At 38.0% G+C, this 18,628-nt stretch overlaps 4 protein-coding genes across 13 annotated transcripts; 2 read left to right on the plus strand and 2 right to left on the minus strand.

Annotated features, from left to right (window-relative positions):
• Positions 1-167: 167 nt before the first annotated feature.
• LOC124182595 (probable cytosolic iron-sulfur protein assembly protein Ciao1) lies at positions 168-7,027 on the plus strand. 5 transcript variants are annotated; one of them, XM_046570077.1, is made up of 5 exons: positions 168-278; positions 2,920-3,299; positions 3,388-3,496; positions 4,385-4,546; positions 6,285-7,027. In XM_046570077.1, the coding sequence occupies exons 2-5, from the start codon at positions 2,934-2,936 to the stop codon at positions 6,551-6,553; spliced, it is 906 nt and encodes a 301-aa protein (XP_046426033.1). In that variant the 5' UTR covers positions 168-278; positions 2,920-2,933; the 3' UTR covers positions 6,554-7,027. The 5 variants fall into 5 exon arrangements, with proteins under 5 accessions (XP_046426033.1, XP_046426031.1, XP_046426028.1 ...); XM_046570075.1 differs by lacking the exon at positions 168-278 and adding an exon at positions 285-427; XM_046570076.1 differs by lacking the exon at positions 168-278 and adding an exon at positions 435-582.
• On the minus strand, positions 4,674-8,931 carry LOC124182598. Of its 2 annotated transcripts, none has more exons than XM_046570082.1 (4): positions 8,606-8,931; positions 7,989-8,134; positions 7,326-7,495; positions 4,674-7,229 (listed from the first exon to the last, which is right to left on the minus strand). In XM_046570082.1, the coding sequence occupies exons 1-4, from the start codon at positions 8,752-8,754 to the stop codon at positions 7,113-7,115; spliced, it is 582 nt and encodes a 193-aa protein (XP_046426038.1). In that variant the 5' UTR covers positions 8,755-8,931; the 3' UTR covers positions 4,674-7,112. The 2 variants fall into 2 exon arrangements, with proteins under 2 accessions (XP_046426038.1, XP_046426039.1); XM_046570083.1 differs by having other exon boundaries at positions 6,573-7,229; positions 8,335-8,638.
• A 64-nt stretch (positions 8,932-8,995) lies between these two features.
• Positions 8,996-12,375, plus strand: LOC124182591 (FGGY carbohydrate kinase domain-containing protein). 3 transcript variants are annotated; one of them, XM_046570064.1, is made up of 10 exons: positions 8,996-9,482; positions 9,781-9,892; positions 10,047-10,284; positions 10,373-10,500; positions 10,675-10,857; positions 10,945-11,152; positions 11,245-11,395; positions 11,515-11,589; positions 11,700-11,977; positions 12,089-12,375. In XM_046570064.1, the coding sequence occupies exons 1-10, from the start codon at positions 9,300-9,302 to the stop codon at positions 12,174-12,176; spliced, it is 1,644 nt and encodes a 547-aa protein (XP_046426020.1). In that variant the 5' UTR covers positions 8,996-9,299; the 3' UTR covers positions 12,177-12,375. The 3 variants fall into 3 exon arrangements, with proteins under 3 accessions (XP_046426020.1, XP_046426019.1, XP_046426021.1); XM_046570063.1 differs by having other exon boundaries at positions 10,945-11,145; positions 11,232-11,395; XM_046570065.1 differs by lacking the exon at positions 9,781-9,892 and having other exon boundaries at positions 9,353-9,482; positions 10,945-11,145; positions 11,232-11,395.
• A 2,113-nt stretch (positions 12,376-14,488) lies between these two features.
• On the minus strand, positions 14,489-18,596 carry LOC124182594. Of its 3 annotated transcripts, none has more exons than XM_046570070.1 (5): positions 18,474-18,596; positions 17,171-17,526; positions 16,803-17,077; positions 16,339-16,555; positions 14,489-16,267 (listed from the first exon to the last, which is right to left on the minus strand). In XM_046570070.1, the coding sequence occupies exons 2-5, from the start codon at positions 17,511-17,513 to the stop codon at positions 16,095-16,097; spliced, it is 1,008 nt and encodes a 335-aa protein (XP_046426026.1). In that variant the 5' UTR covers positions 17,514-17,526; positions 18,474-18,596; the 3' UTR covers positions 14,489-16,094. The 3 variants fall into 3 exon arrangements, with proteins under 3 accessions (XP_046426026.1, XP_046426025.1, XP_046426027.1); XM_046570069.1 differs by having other exon boundaries at positions 18,192-18,555; XM_046570071.1 differs by lacking the exon at positions 18,474-18,596 and adding an exon at positions 18,013-18,150.
• Between the last annotated feature and the right edge of the window lie 32 nt (positions 18,597-18,628).

Consider the following 18,628-nt stretch of genomic DNA (forward strand, 5'->3'; position numbering starts at 1 on the left):
AATTGGTAAATAGGGGACTAGCGCCCTCTGACAGGGGATAGGCTTTTCGAGTTGGCGTTGATTGACGTCGAAGGCACGTCGGTAACCGATCCGGACTTAACATCGCGGAAGTGGTATCCATCTCTTTCTTGCCTGCAGGAACATAGGAGCCTTGAAAGTCACATGGAGCTCTACGTTTGTTCCTTTTATCGGGCGTGCCATTGGCAGCATAGGAATTGTGATCCGGCTATGCTGCACATACCACTGTACCATAGTAGCTAACGATCTGTTTTGCGATGGTAAACACAGTTCGACATGTCCTTACCACAGTCAATTAGTTTCAGAAAGCGATAGCTTTTCATCTACATTTCTGTATGTATGTACAATACATACGTACATGCATACGTACACGCGGATAGTGATCGCCAGATTGATTGACTTGACTTGAGTATGTATTTTAAGCAAGGTCATAGTTTTAAGTAATGTAAATAGTTGAATTCTGACAAACACAAGAATTGCAAATCGTCCTCGTTATCGCCGTCGCAATACACTCCTCTTTGAAATAATCGTTGCGATTGATAAAATATCATTCTAGCATCATAGGTTCGTCTGGAAAAATAAACCTAACCCAAGTCCGATCCCCGATCCTAACCTGAACCTTTGAATTTTTCAATTATTTTTCGCTTCGTTTATTTGCAACTACAGCGTGAACCTACACGAAACACTCTAAATGTACCTAATGTTCTCTTCTTTCAAATTTTTCGGAAAAAATTAGAGTAACCCCAACAGGTTTTCGAGACACGCCGATTTCCATGCGAACAGAATTTTTCGCGCACACAATCGCTGAAAGTGATAAACACCGGCAGCATAATTCGTACCTCTTGTGTGTGTGTGATTTTCGATTGTTACAGAATGCGATCTTTTATCAAAACTCTGGCTAGGATATAACAGAGCCTGCACATAATCTTACCCGTTGCACTAGATTTGAGGCTGCCTTGAATTATCGTTCGGACACTTCAAGTTTATGCAACCAATTCTGGACAATTAAACATTTAATGTGTCTGAAGTGTACCGTGAAAGTTCACTATGTAGTGCGAATTGACATTTCGATTAATTTTCATTGATTTTTTAACCATTTAATCGATATTTCATTCAATAGGCGTTACGTTCTGAATTTTATTTTATATCAACTCTAACATTTGTTCTGACGAGCAAAACTTCTCTTCGTTAACAGACATGATGATGCGTATGTTGCAACCAGAAATGTGTTCTTTTCCCTATTGTTTATGGTGCCCTGTATCGTTTGCCCAATATTAGGCTCTCGGGCTATCTATGAACCATCATTATTGTAAATGTCAAATGATTATTAGAATGTCAATCCCTTGTGCAGTTTTGTGTAACTGGAATATTAGTGGGACAGACTCGGTACTATCCTGCTTAGGCACATTTAGAATGGGTCGTCCTGTTTCAGGTAGCGATGGGTTCGTTGGAACTGAAACAGAGTTTATCAGGTCATAAAGGAAGAGTGTGGAATGTATGTTGGCACCCAAAAGGCAATAGCTTAGCTTCTTGTGGCGAGGATAGGACAATAAGAATTTGGGCGAATGAGAGTTCAAAGTGGGCAGTCAAAACTATCTTGGCTGAAGGCCACCAGAGAACGGTTAGGGAAGTTTCATGGTCTCCGTGTGGAAATTATATCGCATCTGCCAGTTTTGACGCTACAACGGCTATTTGGGATAAAAAGGCTGGTCAATTCGAGTGCAACGTAACATTAGAAGGACACGAGCATGAAGTCAAGAGTGTCAGCTGGTCACGGAGTGGACAATTATTAGCCACGTGTAGTCGAGATAAATCTGTATGGATTTGGGAAGCTGCCGATGATGAATACGAATGTGCTTCTGTAATATCATGCCATGCCCAAGATGTAAAAAAGGTGAATTCATATCGCATTGCTTGCAAATGGCGGTATTTCTTCTTAATTAATGGCAACTCTGATGATTGCAGGTAAAATGGCATCCGCACGAGGATACCCTGGCCTCAGCTAGCTATGACGATACTGTGAGAATTTTCAAGGAAGACGCGTACAGCGACTGGGTCTGCACGGCAACTCTGAATTCCCACACATCTACAGTTTGGAGCCTGTCTTTCGATAGCACAGGAAACCGTTTGGCAACCTGCAGCGATGACAAGACAGTGAAAATATGGCAGGAATACAAACCTGGTAATGAGGCTGGTATATCAACAGAAAACAACGAATCTGTTTGGAAGTGTTGCTGCACTTTGTCAGGCTACCATAGTCGGCCGATATACGATATTGACTGGTGCAAATTAACAGGGCTTATTGCCACAGCATGTGGCGACGATATCATCAGAATATTTCGCGAGGACACTGATTCAAATCCAAATCAACCCTCCTTTAGTATGGTTTGTACTACAGATGATGCACATACACAGGACGTCAACTCTGTACAATGGAATCCTGTTGTTCCTGGACAACTTGCATCGGCAAGCGACGACGGGCTTGTCAAAATTTGGCTGTACAGTGAATAAGAGGCTTACATCATTCAATCACTGATGTTGCAGCTCAAATGGGAGTCAAGCACAGCTGCTGTCTTCCCTGCTTCAGCACTCACTTATTAGTAATCGGTTTTTTCCAAATTAAATGTACACATATCCTGTTAACCCTAACAATAAATAATTTGTAAATATAAAACTCCTACTGTTGTTGGCTTCATTTTTTTTCCCCACCCACAATATATGAAATGTAAACGCATCATAAAAATGTTGATATTGGAAATTTTCTTCATTCGTTCTACAAATCATGTTACGAATGACATTTCTGCATTTCTCTTTCATCAACGAAAATTACAAATCATTCGCTTCTTGAACACATATGCATTCTGTGTAATAATTAAACCTCTTCGTATATTTCTGTTGCAGATAAACAACTATAAATGCACATTCATTCAACGGTTGTATCGAGACTTCTATTCAGAACTCACGGTCTGTATAAGCTTCTCAAATACCATCACGTAACATCTAGAATGGGAGATCTGGACTCTACTAGGGAGGGACTAGCGCTAAGCCAAGTCTTGGATGCTATTCACTCGTTTGCCCCGATCGAGCTAGCGGCTTCCTGGGATAACGTTGGCCTGCTCATTGAACCAACAAAATCGAAGTTAATTACGCACACACTCATCACCAATGATCTTACCGAGGATGTAATGCAAGAGGCTATTGATTTAAATGCAGATCTAATTATTTCATATCATCCACCGATATTCAGTCCTCTGAAGTCAATTACAACTCGTACATGGAAGGTAATATTTGGCAAGAAACTAGTGTATTGAATTTATACAAAACTCACATGACTTATTAATATACTTTCTTTGATTGACAAATAACTAGGAACGCATCGCTAGCACCTGTATAGAGAATAAAATTGCCCTGTACTCTCCCCATACGAGCTTTGATTCAGTGAAGGGAGGATTGAATGATTGGTTGGCAGGAGCCTTTGGTAGGCAGATACATAATATATATATGTATTAAAAATTGAAGCTCATGATGGGAGGTTCTCTGGTATTGAATGACTGGCCATTCTATTAAAATATCCAAAATCAATAGTTTGGATGATGCCTATACATACCTAGATAGGATGCTGCTTCCCTTTCAGATAGCCCTTCCATATGCATTAATGTGGTTCTTAAACTAGGCTTTGTAAAATTTTGACAGGCCACTAAATCAGTTTCAAATTAATCGATGAAATTCTCTACTAGATTACAGTGGTCGTCTCAATCCTAAAGCCTCGCGTTAGGCGTGTGAATTTCGCCATTCAATATACGTACGCTTTCACTTCACTTTTACTATAGGTATATTTTATTAAAAATTTATAACTGAGGAGCTAGTAATCACTGATGTTATTATTTTGTAGGATTATTAATATCGCCCGTGGGGCAGTCTCTGTCAGTTGTAGACAATCTGAATTTAACTTTTTTTAATTTCTCAGTAGCGTACAGCTAACATAGAATGAGCCATAGGCGATGTTAATATTTTTACCAAATGGTAGCAACAGTGCTCACGAAATTCTCACAGTTACAGATTCTTTTGGAAAATAGTTAGACTCACGATAAAATATATAGTGAAAGTGAAGTAATAACGCATAAATTTTAAAGGCAAATTTCACCGTCTTTGCGCGTAAGTTTAGGATTAGGATAGAGCGCTGTGCTTTGAGGGTGAATTTCAGATTTTGTGGGCAGTTGGGTTAAAGTTCGACGAAATTTATTTTAACATTCACTCTGATATGTATGCATCAAATTTCTGTACTTGGATCTTCAAAGTGACTGAATATATAAGTAAGTCAATATCTTTGTCAAAACACTAACGGATTGCGAACAATAAATTGCAGATTTAGAAACATGCAAACCGATTGAAGCTGGTGTCAATCCTGAAAACGGTTTCGGCCGCCTATGCACGTTAAAAGTCCCAGTGTCTACAGCCGACGCAGTGACAATTGTTAAACAACGAACAAATTTACCACACGTCCGACTTGCTCGTGCCAGACGTCAAGGTAAGAAGAATATCATGTCCCTGTATTTATTGTATTAGGGTGGTCGTGTATTTAGGGGTCGGAAAAATTTTCATTACGATGTCCCCCAAATCTGATCTAAAATATTTTTAACAAAATCTGTATAAAGTTTCAAGCCTATACATCAATGGGATCACTTGCCTCCACAAGCACATGAAAAGAAATTCCGGCGAAGAACTTTTTTTTTTTTGTCATACACGAATTGTGAAAGTATAAACAAGTCAGACATTCTTACCGGTGTTTCTTAAATAATAGGATATTGAACAGAAAAAAAACAAATTGATATAATATAAATATTACAACCAAATTTTTTTTTTATGGCCTGCTTTGTTTTTCGACCCACAAGTAAGGACCACCCAAGTATTGTACTTACGTACATGAATTTCTGCAACCTTATACGGCAAATAAAACTTACATTATTAATACGTAACCAATTAAAGTTATGTAGTCTCTGAAATCCATCGAATGGGAGGTTCACAAAATTTCAATAGGTCCAAGTAATTTTTCTAAATAATATAAAACTAGCTGTAAAGCTCGCTCGGGGTCAGTTTGCCTTGTATAGCTGATTTTTGTACTCGTTCGCTCGCTGCGCTCGCTCACTCCATTGGATAAGATCTACTGTTGACGGTTTACCATATATTCGTAAAATAGTGAAATTTAACTGACTACTTGACAGTTGTATTCGTATACATCGTAATATGTAAAGTATATATAATAGTCTACCTGGTGAATCTGCATGTCTAGATAATGACGTTGTAAATAGATATTCAATTTTAAGAAAATATATCATTACAATATATATTGTCATATAGGTATATATGACTACATAATTAGCGTTATGCTGGTGCTCTTGCTAGGATCGTTAAATAGATTGGGTGAGCGTTTTCAGTAGGTCTTTGAATATTTGGATGATACAATGTCTTAATATCTTTGAGAACCTATAAATGCACGAAAAAATGTACATATACCTCGAATCACCTCAGTCTGTACGTCCTTAAAATAAAACAGGTGTGTCGTTTGAAATTTTGCAACTTATTAATATAAACGATGACATTGCAGTACTCTACAAAGGGACACGATGAATGTGATTATCCGCATTTATTTATTAATACACATGATTAATTTACTAAGACAAGATAAGTTCTCACACCTGGAGCCCAGGAACTACAGAGCTCTAGTCGTAAAAGTTGAAATTCACCAGGTATAAAACCTGGAGCCCCGGAACTACGGAGCGCTAGTTCTGGAAATTAAAATTCACCAGGTAGAGGACCTGAAGCGCAGTACCTAGGAGATAGAGGACCCAATGCTCGAAGTTGGCGGAGCGCGATTTTCGTTCGTCCTCTCTAGTGCACGTTTATTTCCGGACTAAGGAAGTCTACTGACTGATTATCGTGTTCAAATAATATAGAAGAAAAAAAACTTTTAGTGACGTCAAAATGTAATTTCTGAACATCCGAAATTTAGGTTTCAAACTTTAATACTATGTGTGATGTGAATCATTCTGCAAGAGTAATTCACAGTGTGACATGCCATAATTTAAATAACTCGTCACATATTGTCTTGCTGTCATTAGTACTTCAATTGAAATATATAAATGTCTATGTTCGACTGGCATATCATACAGACGTTTTTGTATGGTAGTAATCGTTTTTAATGACTCACAGTATCTACCATAAGTTTGTTGTCGCTAATTAATTCCTTACTCGGTTCATTTTTACAGATGACATGATTACTTCGATAGCGGTCTGTGCGGGCTCTGGTTCATCTGTTTTAAAAGGTGTGAGGGCAGACCTCTACATTACAGGCGAGATGTTACACCATGATATTTTGGATGCCATTCATCTTGGAGCTAATGTTATACTCACCAATCATTCAGATTCAGAACGAGGCTTCCTGAAATTATTTGCTATAAAATTACGCCAGCTTCTAGGTGAATCTGTCAAAGTGAGCCTATCACTCTTGGACACCGATCCCTTGAAAACAGTATGAATAAAATAACATATCCCTGTGACAAGCATTCAATGATTTGTATTTGGCTCTAAAACATACAGTTTGATTAGTTAGATTTAACTGAATTCAAGCCTCGTGGTATCTATTGATTTTTCCCTTGTAGGGGTCCTTTAGAATGTTATTCGTTATTGCACGAACAGCAACTTTTCGGTTGTTTCCAGTTGTTGTTCTTTGTGTAACAATAAATCAGAGTCACAGAAAATACTGTTCAACTCTAATTATCCTCTGCAGCCTATCAGGATAAAATCAGGTTGAGAGGTGAAATGAATTCACCTTTATTTTTTAAATCAGCTTGACAGATTTTCTACTTCAGGCATCAATGCAGTTGTTCGTGAAAGCTGGTTGCTCTATGATGTCCTAGATGTTTTCTTTGAATTCTTCAGAGCACAATTAATAGAAAACGTATCCTGCTAATTCATGGAATATTCAGCGCAAACATTTGTTCCATTGCTTTAAAAAAAAAAAATTAGAGTGCCAAAATGCTCGAAACAAAAAAAAAAAAAAAAAAAAAAAAAAGATATGACTGGATGTATTTACTTCATTTGAATTCTTTCATAATCGGTGTGATTGTCATTAGATCATCTTTCATTTCCGTTTTCTTCTCATAGTTTTTCAGGCTCGTCCACATCTTTTCTAATTTTTTCCGCTGATATCTCTACATCACAATAAAATGCATGCACATTAGCACATTAAGGACAAATTATAATTACGAACCTTTATGAAATTATCGATGTAAGGTAACAAAACTTACTTGGATAAATTGAAAGCAGTGCTTCATTGTAGCCCCAACATAAATAATGTCGAGGGAAGCAATTTTACTGTCAATTTCACTGACAGCACGGACCGAATCAATGACAAGTCTGTGTGGTCCATGTCGAATTTTAATTAACGCAATCCTTGTATGGTGATTGAAATATTTAGCTAAATAAACAAAACACAATTTTATGATAACTGATCAACTGGTTTTTATAGTTAGTCTTTACCAAGCATTATAATATCACTCATTGTAACGATTATTGGAGCCTAAACATCACTAATGTGAAAATCCCATAGTCATCACAAATTTACGTGCAATCTCGAATACAAATACCTAGTAAACAGTTTTGTTTCACACGAAAATAATGCCAAGAAATGTATTCCTGTAATAGAATTCCTACTTGAAACAGGAAAGTTGCTGGGAATTTTAGTCAGGTATTGCATGTAGAATTGTGCTGACTGCGGCATTTTCATGTCAGTGCTACTTGGACTCTGATAATTGTCAAGAGTGTGACATTTTATTCGGTTGGTATAGACTGACTATAAGCATCCTATTTGGAACACCAATTTTGATCCTTATTGCAACATTATTCTGAGTACATTGAGGCATACAGCTTGAGTTATATAGTAAGCTAACAAATTAAATTAGTCTCGTTACCATTAAAGCCAGATTTTATGGCAGAAAGTCCAAAATCGCCATACATAAGTTCAACTTTTTGCTGTATTGCATGATGAAGAACAGTCGGTTTCAGTATCAAACATTTGTCAGATTTGTCACCTGGATTCACACGTACAGTCACATACCTAAAGAAAAGGACCGTTGAAAATTGTACAAATGCTCAACGGGACGGTTCAATGATGGATGCAATCGGAGGAAACTCTCGTTCTAAAAACCTAACCTCTGCTTGAGTAAGAACACTGGAGATTCTAAAATTTGAAAGTTGCTTCACACTTTTCGACATCTGACTTTTGTTTTTCAAAAGGAATTAAAGTTCACTTTGTACCTGTTCTTGAAACGAACCATTGTTTCGGGTTAAATTTTATGACGCTGTTGCGCACCACGAAATTGATACGCTCTGACGCAGAGAGAAACCTCTCTGACGTTCAGGTTAGGTCGTTAGGTGAAGTAGCTGTGATCCTCTGAAAGCTATGATCTAATTCACCACCACGGGGTAACCATGAGCACAGCTACCATGAGTGTCAGATCCCCACGTAGATACTCGCCGGTGGACATACACAAATTATGCGTGCCGTAAAATCCTTGTTTATACATACTCGGGGCAAAACACGACTGTACAAGTTGAAGCAATCCTCCCTGATTTAATCTGTTGATTCAACACGCAAGCATGCACGAAAGATTGACGTGTGTCTGTCAGGTTCTCGCGTTTACACGTAATTCCATGCGGAGTTACGTTCATATGCATATGTTTACGGAAATATAGTAGAATATTTAATAATATGTGATGAATAACAAAAGACTGGATTGTGCATGTTCTCCGTATTTACAGAGGTTTCACTCGACCCAAATTACCTCGGAAAAACGAGATACTACTGTAATTGAATATATTTTCGCTCCCATGCTAATCTTTTTTTATTCACTGCAATTGATAAAATGTAACGTTTTTGATGTCGTTTCTATGTGTGCGTGCATCACCGTATCATAAGACCGTTGCTTAGAATCAGCTCCGCTTCTATAATAGACCAATAGTGTGCGTGCGATAGTAAAAACCGTTATCTATCATGGCATGCAGGGTCAATTCTCAGTAATCAAGGTCTTTCAAAGTATAAACGTGATGCGGTGTTAACGTAAGGTACATTCCATTGATACAATTTGTCGGAATCAGTTATTGCCAAGACGAGTAGAGATACGTGCGTGTAATATTCCAGTATATACTGCACAGTAAACATTTAATTACTGTCAATATTTCGTCACTTGCTGAATTGCCATATTAGTAGCCAAACGCCTTCAATGGAGTCAATTTATTTTGTCGGCGTGGATGTCGGAACAGGCAGTGCTCGAGCAGCAATTGTATCTTCTAATGGGAAGTTGATCAATATGGCAACCTGTCCCATCAAGACCTTCAATCCACGACCTAATTTCTTCGAACAATCTTCAGATGATATTTGGTCTGCTGTCTGCAATGTCGTCAAGGTTGTTTGTAATTCCAAATTAGACACCTATCTGTAGAAATAGATGTGGATAAGCAAATTATATATTGCCATTTTCAATTTCTACAGCATGAGATTGATCGTTTGCATCCTCTTGCATAGTGACACCCAGTGAACCCGAACCAATTGTCCACCTTAGTCTTATACTTGTCTATTTCATAATTCAAGCTCTAAGTTGTGATACAGTTCCATACATGAATCATACAGAAAAACTGTTCATTAATAAAATCTCAGTATCTGATTCGTTGAAAGAAATATATTTACACACTTATGCAATCTAGACGGTCACTAAAGATGTGCCTGAGGAAAAAATTAAAGGTATCGGGTTTGATGCTACCTGTTCATTAGTTGCACTCGATGAACATGGAAGGCCTGTGACGGTGAGCCCGACTGGTAAGAGCAAACCATTAATGTTTAAACGGCATTAGAAGCATGTAAACATCAACTGCAATTGCGGGTAGATAATTGATTCAAAGATTAAGAGTAAAGTTTAACAATCACAAGTCGAGACAAATATGTCAAGCATAGAATATTTTTTTATGTCTAGGAAACGATGAACAAAATGTTATTCTTTGGATGGATCATAGGGCAGAAGCGGAATCCGCTTTTATAAATAGCACTAAGGACGAGATGCTCCGATACGTTGGTGGAAAGATATCCCTTGAGATGGAAACGCCCAAGATGCTTTGGATGAAGAAAAATATGCCCACTTCTTGGTTGCGGGCAAAAATGCTGTTCGATTTACCTGATTTTTTGACTTGGCGCGCCACTAGATCTCAATCAAGGTGTACCTATACTGCATACCGTTGAGGATATAATTTAATATTTACCAATCACTGAACCAATTCAACATTGAAAACTTTCCCTTCATAGATCTCTATGCTCCCTTGTATGCAAATGGAATTATAAAGCAGGGCCTGATGGAAACAATGGTTGGAATGCCGAATTCTTTAACAAAATTGGGTTGTCTGATCTGAGTGAGGATAACTGGAGGAAAATCGGTATGCACATAGAGTTGACAATATCACATTATTACATACTTTTATAGCCTGAATATTAGATTATAATTTGACTTGAGACAAATATCCGACTGCGTATACGGAACAACTCACGATGGGCTGTCAATCATACTGCTTGAAAATTTTTTTATCTAAATTTAAATTAAATTGATGTAGGTACTCACGTGAAGCCTCCTGGGGATCCAGTTGCTTTGGGATTGACGGCAGAAGCTGCAAACGAACTAGGACTCAGTCCCAAAACTCCCGTCGGTACTTCAATCATCGACGCTCATGCGGGGGGACTTGGAATGATCGGCTGTAGCGTGCCAGGTGTTCCAAATAACTTTTCCTCCAGATTAAGTAATACTCCATTGAATTTGTTCACCACTTATTCTTGCCACTGGTGGATGACTGCAAATGTGCATGGCGTTATGTTTAATGTTGCAGGCTTAATCTGTGGTACCTCAACATGCCATATGGCGATAAGTGATAAAGAGATAACAGTTGACGGTGTATGGGGTCCGTATTACAGTGTTATGATTCCTAGATTCTGGCTCAGCGAAGGTGGTCAAAGTGCAACTGGGAAATTGTTGGATCACATAATTAATTCGCATCCTGCTACAGCCTCCATCATGCACCAACTAACTGGTAAAATGTTGGTGGCCTTTATCACTCATTTTCCATTAAACTTTCACGAATTTCCATTACCAACATGACAAACATTCTGATCATAGGTCTTCCTCACAGGCATATTCAACAATATTTGTCGGACCTTCTGATATCGCTAGCAAAAAAGAATTCGCATGAGGATGTAGCATTTCTGACCAGGAACATTCATGTCTGGCCAGATTTCCATGGAAATCGTTCGCCGTTAGCCGATGTAAAACTTCGGGGAATGGCAAGTTGAGCTTTGTTTACCTTATTGTTATAATTAAGGAATAATTGACTTGCTACCAATGAAAACGTATTGATTTAACAATGGCATAATCTTGTATTCACAAATTTATCCACTTGCAGATTTCAGGCCTATCTTTATCTTCCGATCAAGAGGATCTTGCAGTTCTGTACTTGGCAACTATTCAAGCCTTAGCGGTAATAAATCGGCCTCTCCACCTGTATCAAGTTTTACGCACTTTGTTTCAAAGTAATTAAAATCCGCTACCAGTTTATGACCATTCATCGTGATGCTCCATTGGTTACAGTATGGAACCAGACACATAATAGAAGCGCTCACGCTCTCCGGCCATAACATAGAAACTGTCTTGATTTGTGGAGGCCTCAGTCAAAATCCTTTATTCGTTCAGACTCAAGCAGACGTTGTTGGACTACCGGTATTAATTCCTCATGAGCGTGAATCAGTTTTGCTCGGTGCAGCTATTCTTGGAGCTTGTGCTGCAGGAGTTTTCCCATCTGTACAAGATGCTATCCGCGAAATGGGTGGAACGGCGAATCTCATAGCACCTAATGCCCTCTCCAAAAGGTGAGTAAAATAAGTTTGTCAAGTACACTAATCGTGTTGCGTCTATCGTAATTTCAAACCATGCAAAAAGCAAATTACCCAAGGCAATGTTATATTTTCCGTTTGATGTAGATATCACCAGCAGAAATATGAGGTATTTAAAAAAATGGTTCAAGATCAGAAAACATATGCAAGTGCGATGGATCACGTGCTGGTTTGAATCATGATTTGGGAGAAACGAAAAATCAACGAATGGGTGGTATCGTATGACACGTTTTTTCAAACTCTTACTATACCTTGCTCATTTTTTACTGAACTCGGTGATTTGGACCGAAATAGTGGGTTTAGTGTTGAAGCTTATTATGTTCTAAAAATGGTTGTAACTTTTATTTCAATAAAAACTCTACTTATAAAATATATTTACATGTATCCAACCAGATTATGGATAGATGTCTCTAATTATTAGAGACAGCTAGCTGCATATTTTCAAACAATTTCAAATGGAAGTTCAACAGACTTTTCAAAGATAAGAATGACAACACATCGACTTACAATGAGTGAAAAAGTTATGATCGAGTTTAAGACCTTTTATTTTCAAATGGATCCGAAAATCTAGGCATAATCAGATACAAATTGAATTCTTTCAGAGGTGATTGTGAAAAATTGCTGAACCTCATACCACACACACACTATTGGTATATCACAGACATAGATTGTCACCTGTCTATAGGAATACCGTGAATGTCTCTTGCAACAGATTCTTCCAAGCCATGCGATCACCGCGTGTGTTAACACATGTACAATTCTTACTTGAACCGAGCGTACCGACAAATGCTGCCAATCTAAAGTGGTTTGTTTATACATTGGCACGGGTGGTGATCTCGTGGCTTGGAAGGATGGGTTTAAATAGACCAGCCACAGTATAAATAGACATTCATGTACCTATGGGTGAGGCGGACGTCGAGTTTTCGAACAATCAAGCTATACCAATTTTTTAAGACAGAAAAGTCAGATCCTTTATATTCATATAATGTGTCTGCGTGCCTGGTAATAACTGAATATAATTTCCCCATGTGTACCACAGGGTGAGCGGTTAATATTGCTGATAAAAATCTTTAACTTATTGTGATTTTTATGGCATCTACCATAATAGATAAGACAGCACCAAAGATGAAGTTCTTTTCGAGTGGTCACTATGTAGGCTCAGCATCGTGAGAAATTACAAAGTTGAATTCCATTCGTGTGCTGGTAATGTGTCTCGCAATAAACTCAATGTTTTCCACTACAAGGTGAATAACAATAAAATACTAGTAACCTTACAGTGAAATACATAAGGTGAATATCCCAATCTCTGATGTGTCTAATAATTATTAACGAAAATAGCGCAATTTTGAATCGTACAAGCGATTGGCAACAAGTTTCAAGACTAGAGGGTTGTGAATTTTAAATATTGCGTAAAATAATTATAAATGAGTACACCAGACAATGATATATCATCGGGATATTCTGTTTACACAAAAAATCATCAAACAATCTGTACAACTATTTTCTTTGTTAATCATTCTGGAAAGGTAGGGTCTGTGTTTTGTAGACATTTATAAACCTAATCACAAATCTAAGTGATGCACTTTCATATGAGGCATATCATTAGAATGCTTAATTATAAATTTCTTTAATTCCGATCAGAGGCGTATTCTTTTTACGTCCCGTATGGATGCGACGAAAAGTTGGTTCAGTCTGCTGTTGTTCGGTAAAGTCGTCTCTGTCGAAACATGTCTTCGACACCTTTGATCTCATTTTATCTCAAGAACGAACCTGCATTTGACTGTCCTTTCAGTTTTGGAATTACAATAATCGATGTGGCGCGATACTGAGAATGTTTGTTCATTTCACTCTCCAATGCCGTATAGGAAAGGAATGATTAATTTGATCAGTGATCACAGAATTAGAAGAACACGCCTATAGTCAAGGAATTCAAACCATATCATTCTCCAGTACATGGTTTTTATTCCTCAGTTTTCGAAATCTAAACAATCAATCGGGTGACTTATTTTCATTTGTATTGCTGAAAAGTAAAATTCACTATACAATCCGTAAAATCACGTAATCAACTCAAATTGGTATACATATCGTACATGGCCTGTCCAATTGATTAGTATCAATAATCTACCTACAATCGAAAGTTCACCTTGTTAACAAAATCTACAAGTAACTGATTTTCCGATAGATACGCATAATTTTGCTAGATATGTCTGGACGATATGAATGAATCAATTTTTCAGAGTATTGATAGATTTGTGATTTGCCTAGCTGGTATTCTCGTATCGATATTACGATGGCTGCTTTTTAAAACACAGGCCACGTATAATCAATGTAGAATGTATCCTTAAACAAAAATTCACGGTAATCAGACTAAATTAACTGATAATTTCCAATATTATTGCGAATTAATACGCGAGCTGTTCCATTCAAACTCGTTACAACAATTTTAGGCATTATGACTGGTCGTGACATCATTTTTTTCAAAATTTCTGGTCACCATCAACATCATCATCACCATTATCAACTATTATTATCATCCTTATTAATATTACCATTATTATTATCAGGATAACTCTTATTAATATAAAAGGCACTTGCGTTAGTCTCACATTGTGCAAATGTATCAAAAGATTTGGAAGACTTCCATTTCGCAATATTCTCGTAAAACATTGCAACTTTCAATACTAAAATACTTTGTAAAAATCTTTTATAAAATATATAATTTTAACACTAATCAATATACTCATTGTGTTTATAATATAAGTGTATGGGTCATCCTTAATTTTGGTTCAGGGAAATTTTCATCGTGACGTCCATCAAACATGTTCCAAATCATTCTAAAACATTGCGTCTAAAATTGTAACTCCTTACATCAATGGGAGGTTGTGTGCTGCTAAGCTCGTATTTTCTCCATACAGGGATGACTCTCATTGTTGGATAAAAAAATGCTTCTACTTGCAAAGTTCGGATTTTTTTTTTGAAACATATAAACAATTTGGGACTGAACATTTATTTTGTTCACCAAAATCATGAGGAGAACAATATTTTTTGTCGCAAATTGCTCATACTCTTTAATACAGTTAGAATTTTGCGGCGAAAAAAAATTTGTTTCCACAGACAGTATATATTTTCCGTATCGAATAGTGAAAATCCTGGTTTGGTTGTTTATGGATTTCCATTGATGTAGGGGGTTGAAGTGTTGGACTATTATTTTTTACATTTTGGAACTCCAACCGTAGTAGTGAGGCGCGTAGCGTACGAGACTGCGGAGCAGGAGGACTAGAGTTCGAATCTCCAGCCTGACTGAAGACCTGAGCGGCAGCTCGCAAAAATTTGAAGAGAGGTCATGTCGTTCAGGTGCCGAATCAACGATTAGAGGTTTGAACTCGGTCCATCTACACCTGGGCAAGGTTTCCTGCAGTTTTCTTTGTCCCTTGTGGGAATGTGGGTTTTTCTAATGGAGATTTTACGACAGCTGCAGACGTATAATGACGATTAATGATCCTCTTTCTTTCCCTGTAGAAGCCAAAAAGACTTCTGTGGACATACCCTGTCGGGTGTATCGGGTGTTGGTAGTAATTATTCCTCCGAACCCAAATGACGCTACGCCCTCTTATAAGTATATATGACTACTGAGCAGTGGCAAATTGATTATAACCAACAACCGATACAAAAAAAGTCACTACAACTCGGTAATCGAGGAAAAGTATCAATACTTAACACTGATCTTTAAAATCGATAATTTCAAATATGGTCAATACGGTGAGTGAAATTATCGATTAATTCAGTAATTGAAAAGAGTGTTAGAGCCTGATGGTAGTCCAGAGCTAGACGCTAGTGACAATCTATTGTGAAATATGAAATAAGCGATGAAGATCGCGGTTTGCTCGATTTGTAACAATCCATACTACCATCGTGTAATAAATATTTCATCATCGTTTTCAATGTTTTCAAATACCATCAGCTAATGTGGACGTTCAAACATTAACACAGACCCGTCAGTCATAATAAAATCTTGGCTTGATTTTCCAAATGCAGCAGCGTACCATTGCACGTCAAAATTATCAGCCAGTAAAAATAGCTTAAACATATGCAACTAAATGAATCGATAACACTCGGCAATGTGATGTAGCATATATTGGAAGGCGGTCGAAGATGTCGTGCCAAACCTTTGTCTCCACAAATGTGTGGATAGAATATGCTGTCCCATGGATTGTGTAGCTTCTTGGACATCTTCGCAAACTTCTACACCAGTCTGCCATATGGTTTCTTTAATCAGATATGGAACAATTTTAGTATTTTCATAACAACATAACATCCAGTTACAACATCACTCTTACCGAGATTATGGAGGAGATTATTTGTGCCAGGAGCATCAAATTTTTGTAGGTTCTCAACGCTTATGACCTTGAACTGTTTTAGCTCCTGCAATGATTCATAACTGCAACACCTGGCTCTGCTATTTGCCACAATAAAACTCCCAGGCGCTGCATGTCGAACGACTTCCTTGAGCGCTTCTTCTACCATGCCGCATTTACCAGCGTTTGGAACTGGTACCTATGGGAAGTTGCAACAATTAGGTCGCGGGGTGGTAGAGGAGTAGATTGCAGCATATTATTGATATACCTTGGATTATCAAGAATCAAAAATACATTGCGGTAACAAAGTTAGATTTTCAAAGTTTTCAAAGGTAAATTGGAGGTAGCATGGCGAACATACAAGCTACGGTATTGTCAAGATATTGGTCTCAGTGCCTTGGTGAGGGCCGATGTTAATTAAATGTTCAACGCATTGTAGTTTTTACCTCTGGAACAGCTTTTATCATGTGAAACCACATACGAGGTGGAATCGCACTGGCTTCGGCTATGCAAAGTATCGTTTGCGAATTGTTGTTACGTTTTTTGTGAACGGTCACGTCGATAGGATTCTCAGCACCCATATATCCTCCAGGAAATTCATCGACAACTAGGACACGGTCCCTCCCCCCCAAACTCCATTCCTCCGGGTGATTGTCTACGTATGCGTTTGCGACCTGTGTGCATCTCTCGTAAATGCGTTTGACCACATGTACCTTAAGATCTGTGGTGCATAAGGGAGAATTTATATAAAATGAAAGTGGATATTAAAAATAAGTATCACGATAGACATATCCGATAGTAAAACGAAACCAACTGAGATAATTGGCAGCGACTGTTTCGGGGACAACTTGACACCATCCCAATATCGTTTGAAGACATAATTTTAAGTCACATTTTATAGCGAGGAAAAAAGATCCCTCTCTTATTGACAATTTTTTATTGCATTGCGGACAACCCCAGTTATATTTGTCTATTATCCTAGCAGGGTTCCATATCATCGTTCGCCTCTTGCAGGTTGAATGGGGACAATTGGAGACTGTCCGTATCAAGCTCATCTCTTTCAACCAACTGCACAGTTCACCCTCGTGACCTTGCTGCAATATCGGACGAACCACCAAGTCAAAGTACCCGCCATGGTCACCGAATCTCTCGACCATATTCACATCAGGGCTAAACAATACAAGGCAATTATACTTGTGAGATAGTAACGAATGATTCCAAGCATATGAAATGCTTGATCCTCGCAATACGGTATTATCGTTCGTCTGAACATGAATGAAACGGCGACAATGGAGGGAATAAGCACAAGCAGCAAAACTGGACGAACGACTAAACTGTAATCATTTAGGATGCATATGTGTAATTTGATTTTGAAACATTTTCAGCTATGCACATTTGTTGTAGGAAATTTGACAAGCTATAAACAAAGTAAACGAAACGAGCAGTTGTCGTATATTCTCGGCAATAACGAAATGTTATGTTTATACACGGTAAACGGCAGTATTGATTTATTGCTTTCTCAAATAACAATCGATAATTATTATGCCCGCGACACCTTGAAACAAACTGAATTGGACTGAACGTAATATAAGTACATAAGGGTGAATATTATTATTTGTCGGGATGAATCACGTGCTCACGAGTAAAGCGAGCAACCTTAGATCGATATTGTCGTTCGTAATTCGTTGTACACGATTCGTAGAGGCATAAAAGAATCCACCACGAATTTATGCATGCACGCATGAAAGCTATCTATAATCGCAACAAAACTGCTGTACAGGCATGCCTCATGTGTTAACGGTTACATACATGCATATAATCATACATGCACTCACTTTCGACATTTCAATTTCAAATCTGACATCTTCGATTATACCATGTACAAAAGTGTCACAGAGTTAGCTCCTCGCAATTAATCACTGTTTAAAAATTCGACCAACATTTGAATATCAGATCGAGAGTTTATCGTTTTGATGATAATCAAAGAAGGACATAACGAAATCAGGCCCAATAACGCACACCAGGCCAATCGATTGTAGTCAAGTTAAACACTAGATTTTGTTGTGTAAGCAGCTACACTCGAACAAAATTATAACTTCTAGCCCCTACGATCTTACGAGCGTTACGGAGTTTGGTCTTCACGTGATGACAGTAACCCTTGCTCTCTGAGACTCCTCTCTGACAATGAAGCCATTTTGTAAGCCACGGCGTTGACCGCGTTGACTGAGGCCTGACTGAGGATCAGCTGGGAGCAGAAAACGTTGTGCGGAAA

Source organism: Neodiprion fabricii, chromosome 5 (assembly GCF_021155785.1).
Source record: "Neodiprion fabricii isolate iyNeoFabr1 chromosome 5, iyNeoFabr1.1, whole genome shotgun sequence".
NCBI lineage: Eukaryota > Metazoa > Arthropoda > Insecta > Hymenoptera > Diprionidae > Neodiprion > Neodiprion fabricii.

Excerpts from the sequence above, each read along its gene's own strand:
- LOC124182594 (XM_046570069.1), bottom strand. The coding sequence starts at position 18,220 with ATGTCAGATTTGAAATTGAAATGTCGAAA. Across the intron at positions 17,527-18,191 it reads TTGAAATTGAAATGTCGAAA|CCCTGATGTGAATATGGTCG; the intron begins GTGAGTGCATGT and ends TGTATTGTTTAG. Across the intron at positions 16,268-16,338 it reads TAATCTCCTCCATAATCTCG|AAACCATATGGCAGACTGGT; the intron begins GTAAGAGTGATG and ends ATCTGATTAAAG.
- LOC124182591 (XM_046570063.1), top strand. The coding sequence starts at position 9,300 with ATGGAGTCAATTTATTTTGTCGGCGTGGATGTCGGAACAGGCAGTGCT. Across the intron at positions 10,501-10,674 it reads GGATAACTGGAGGAAAATCG|GTACTCACGTGAAGCCTCCT; the intron begins GTATGCACATAG and ends AAATTGATGTAG. Across the intron at positions 10,858-10,944 it reads TAACTTTTCCTCCAGATTAA|GCTTAATCTGTGGTACCTCA; the intron begins GTAATACTCCAT and ends TTAATGTTGCAG.
- LOC124182595 (XM_046570072.1), top strand. The coding sequence starts at position 1,457 with ATGGGTTCGTTGGAACTGAAACAGAGTTTATCAGGTCATAAAGGAAGA. Across the intron at positions 1,913-1,983 it reads ATGCCCAAGATGTAAAAAAG|GTAAAATGGCATCCGCACGA; the intron begins GTGAATTCATAT and ends TGATGATTGCAG.
- LOC124182598 (XM_046570082.1), bottom strand. The coding sequence starts at position 8,754 with ATGCATATGAACGTAACTCCGCATGGAATTACGTGTAAACGCGAGAAC. Across the intron at positions 8,135-8,605 it reads ACAGTCGTGTTTTGCCCCGA|GTATGTGACTGTACGTGTGA; the intron begins GTATGTATAAAC and ends CCTTTTCTTTAG. Across the intron at positions 7,496-7,988 it reads CATAAAATCTGGCTTTAATG|CTAAATATTTCAATCACCAT; the intron begins GTAACGAGACTA and ends TTGTTTATTTAG.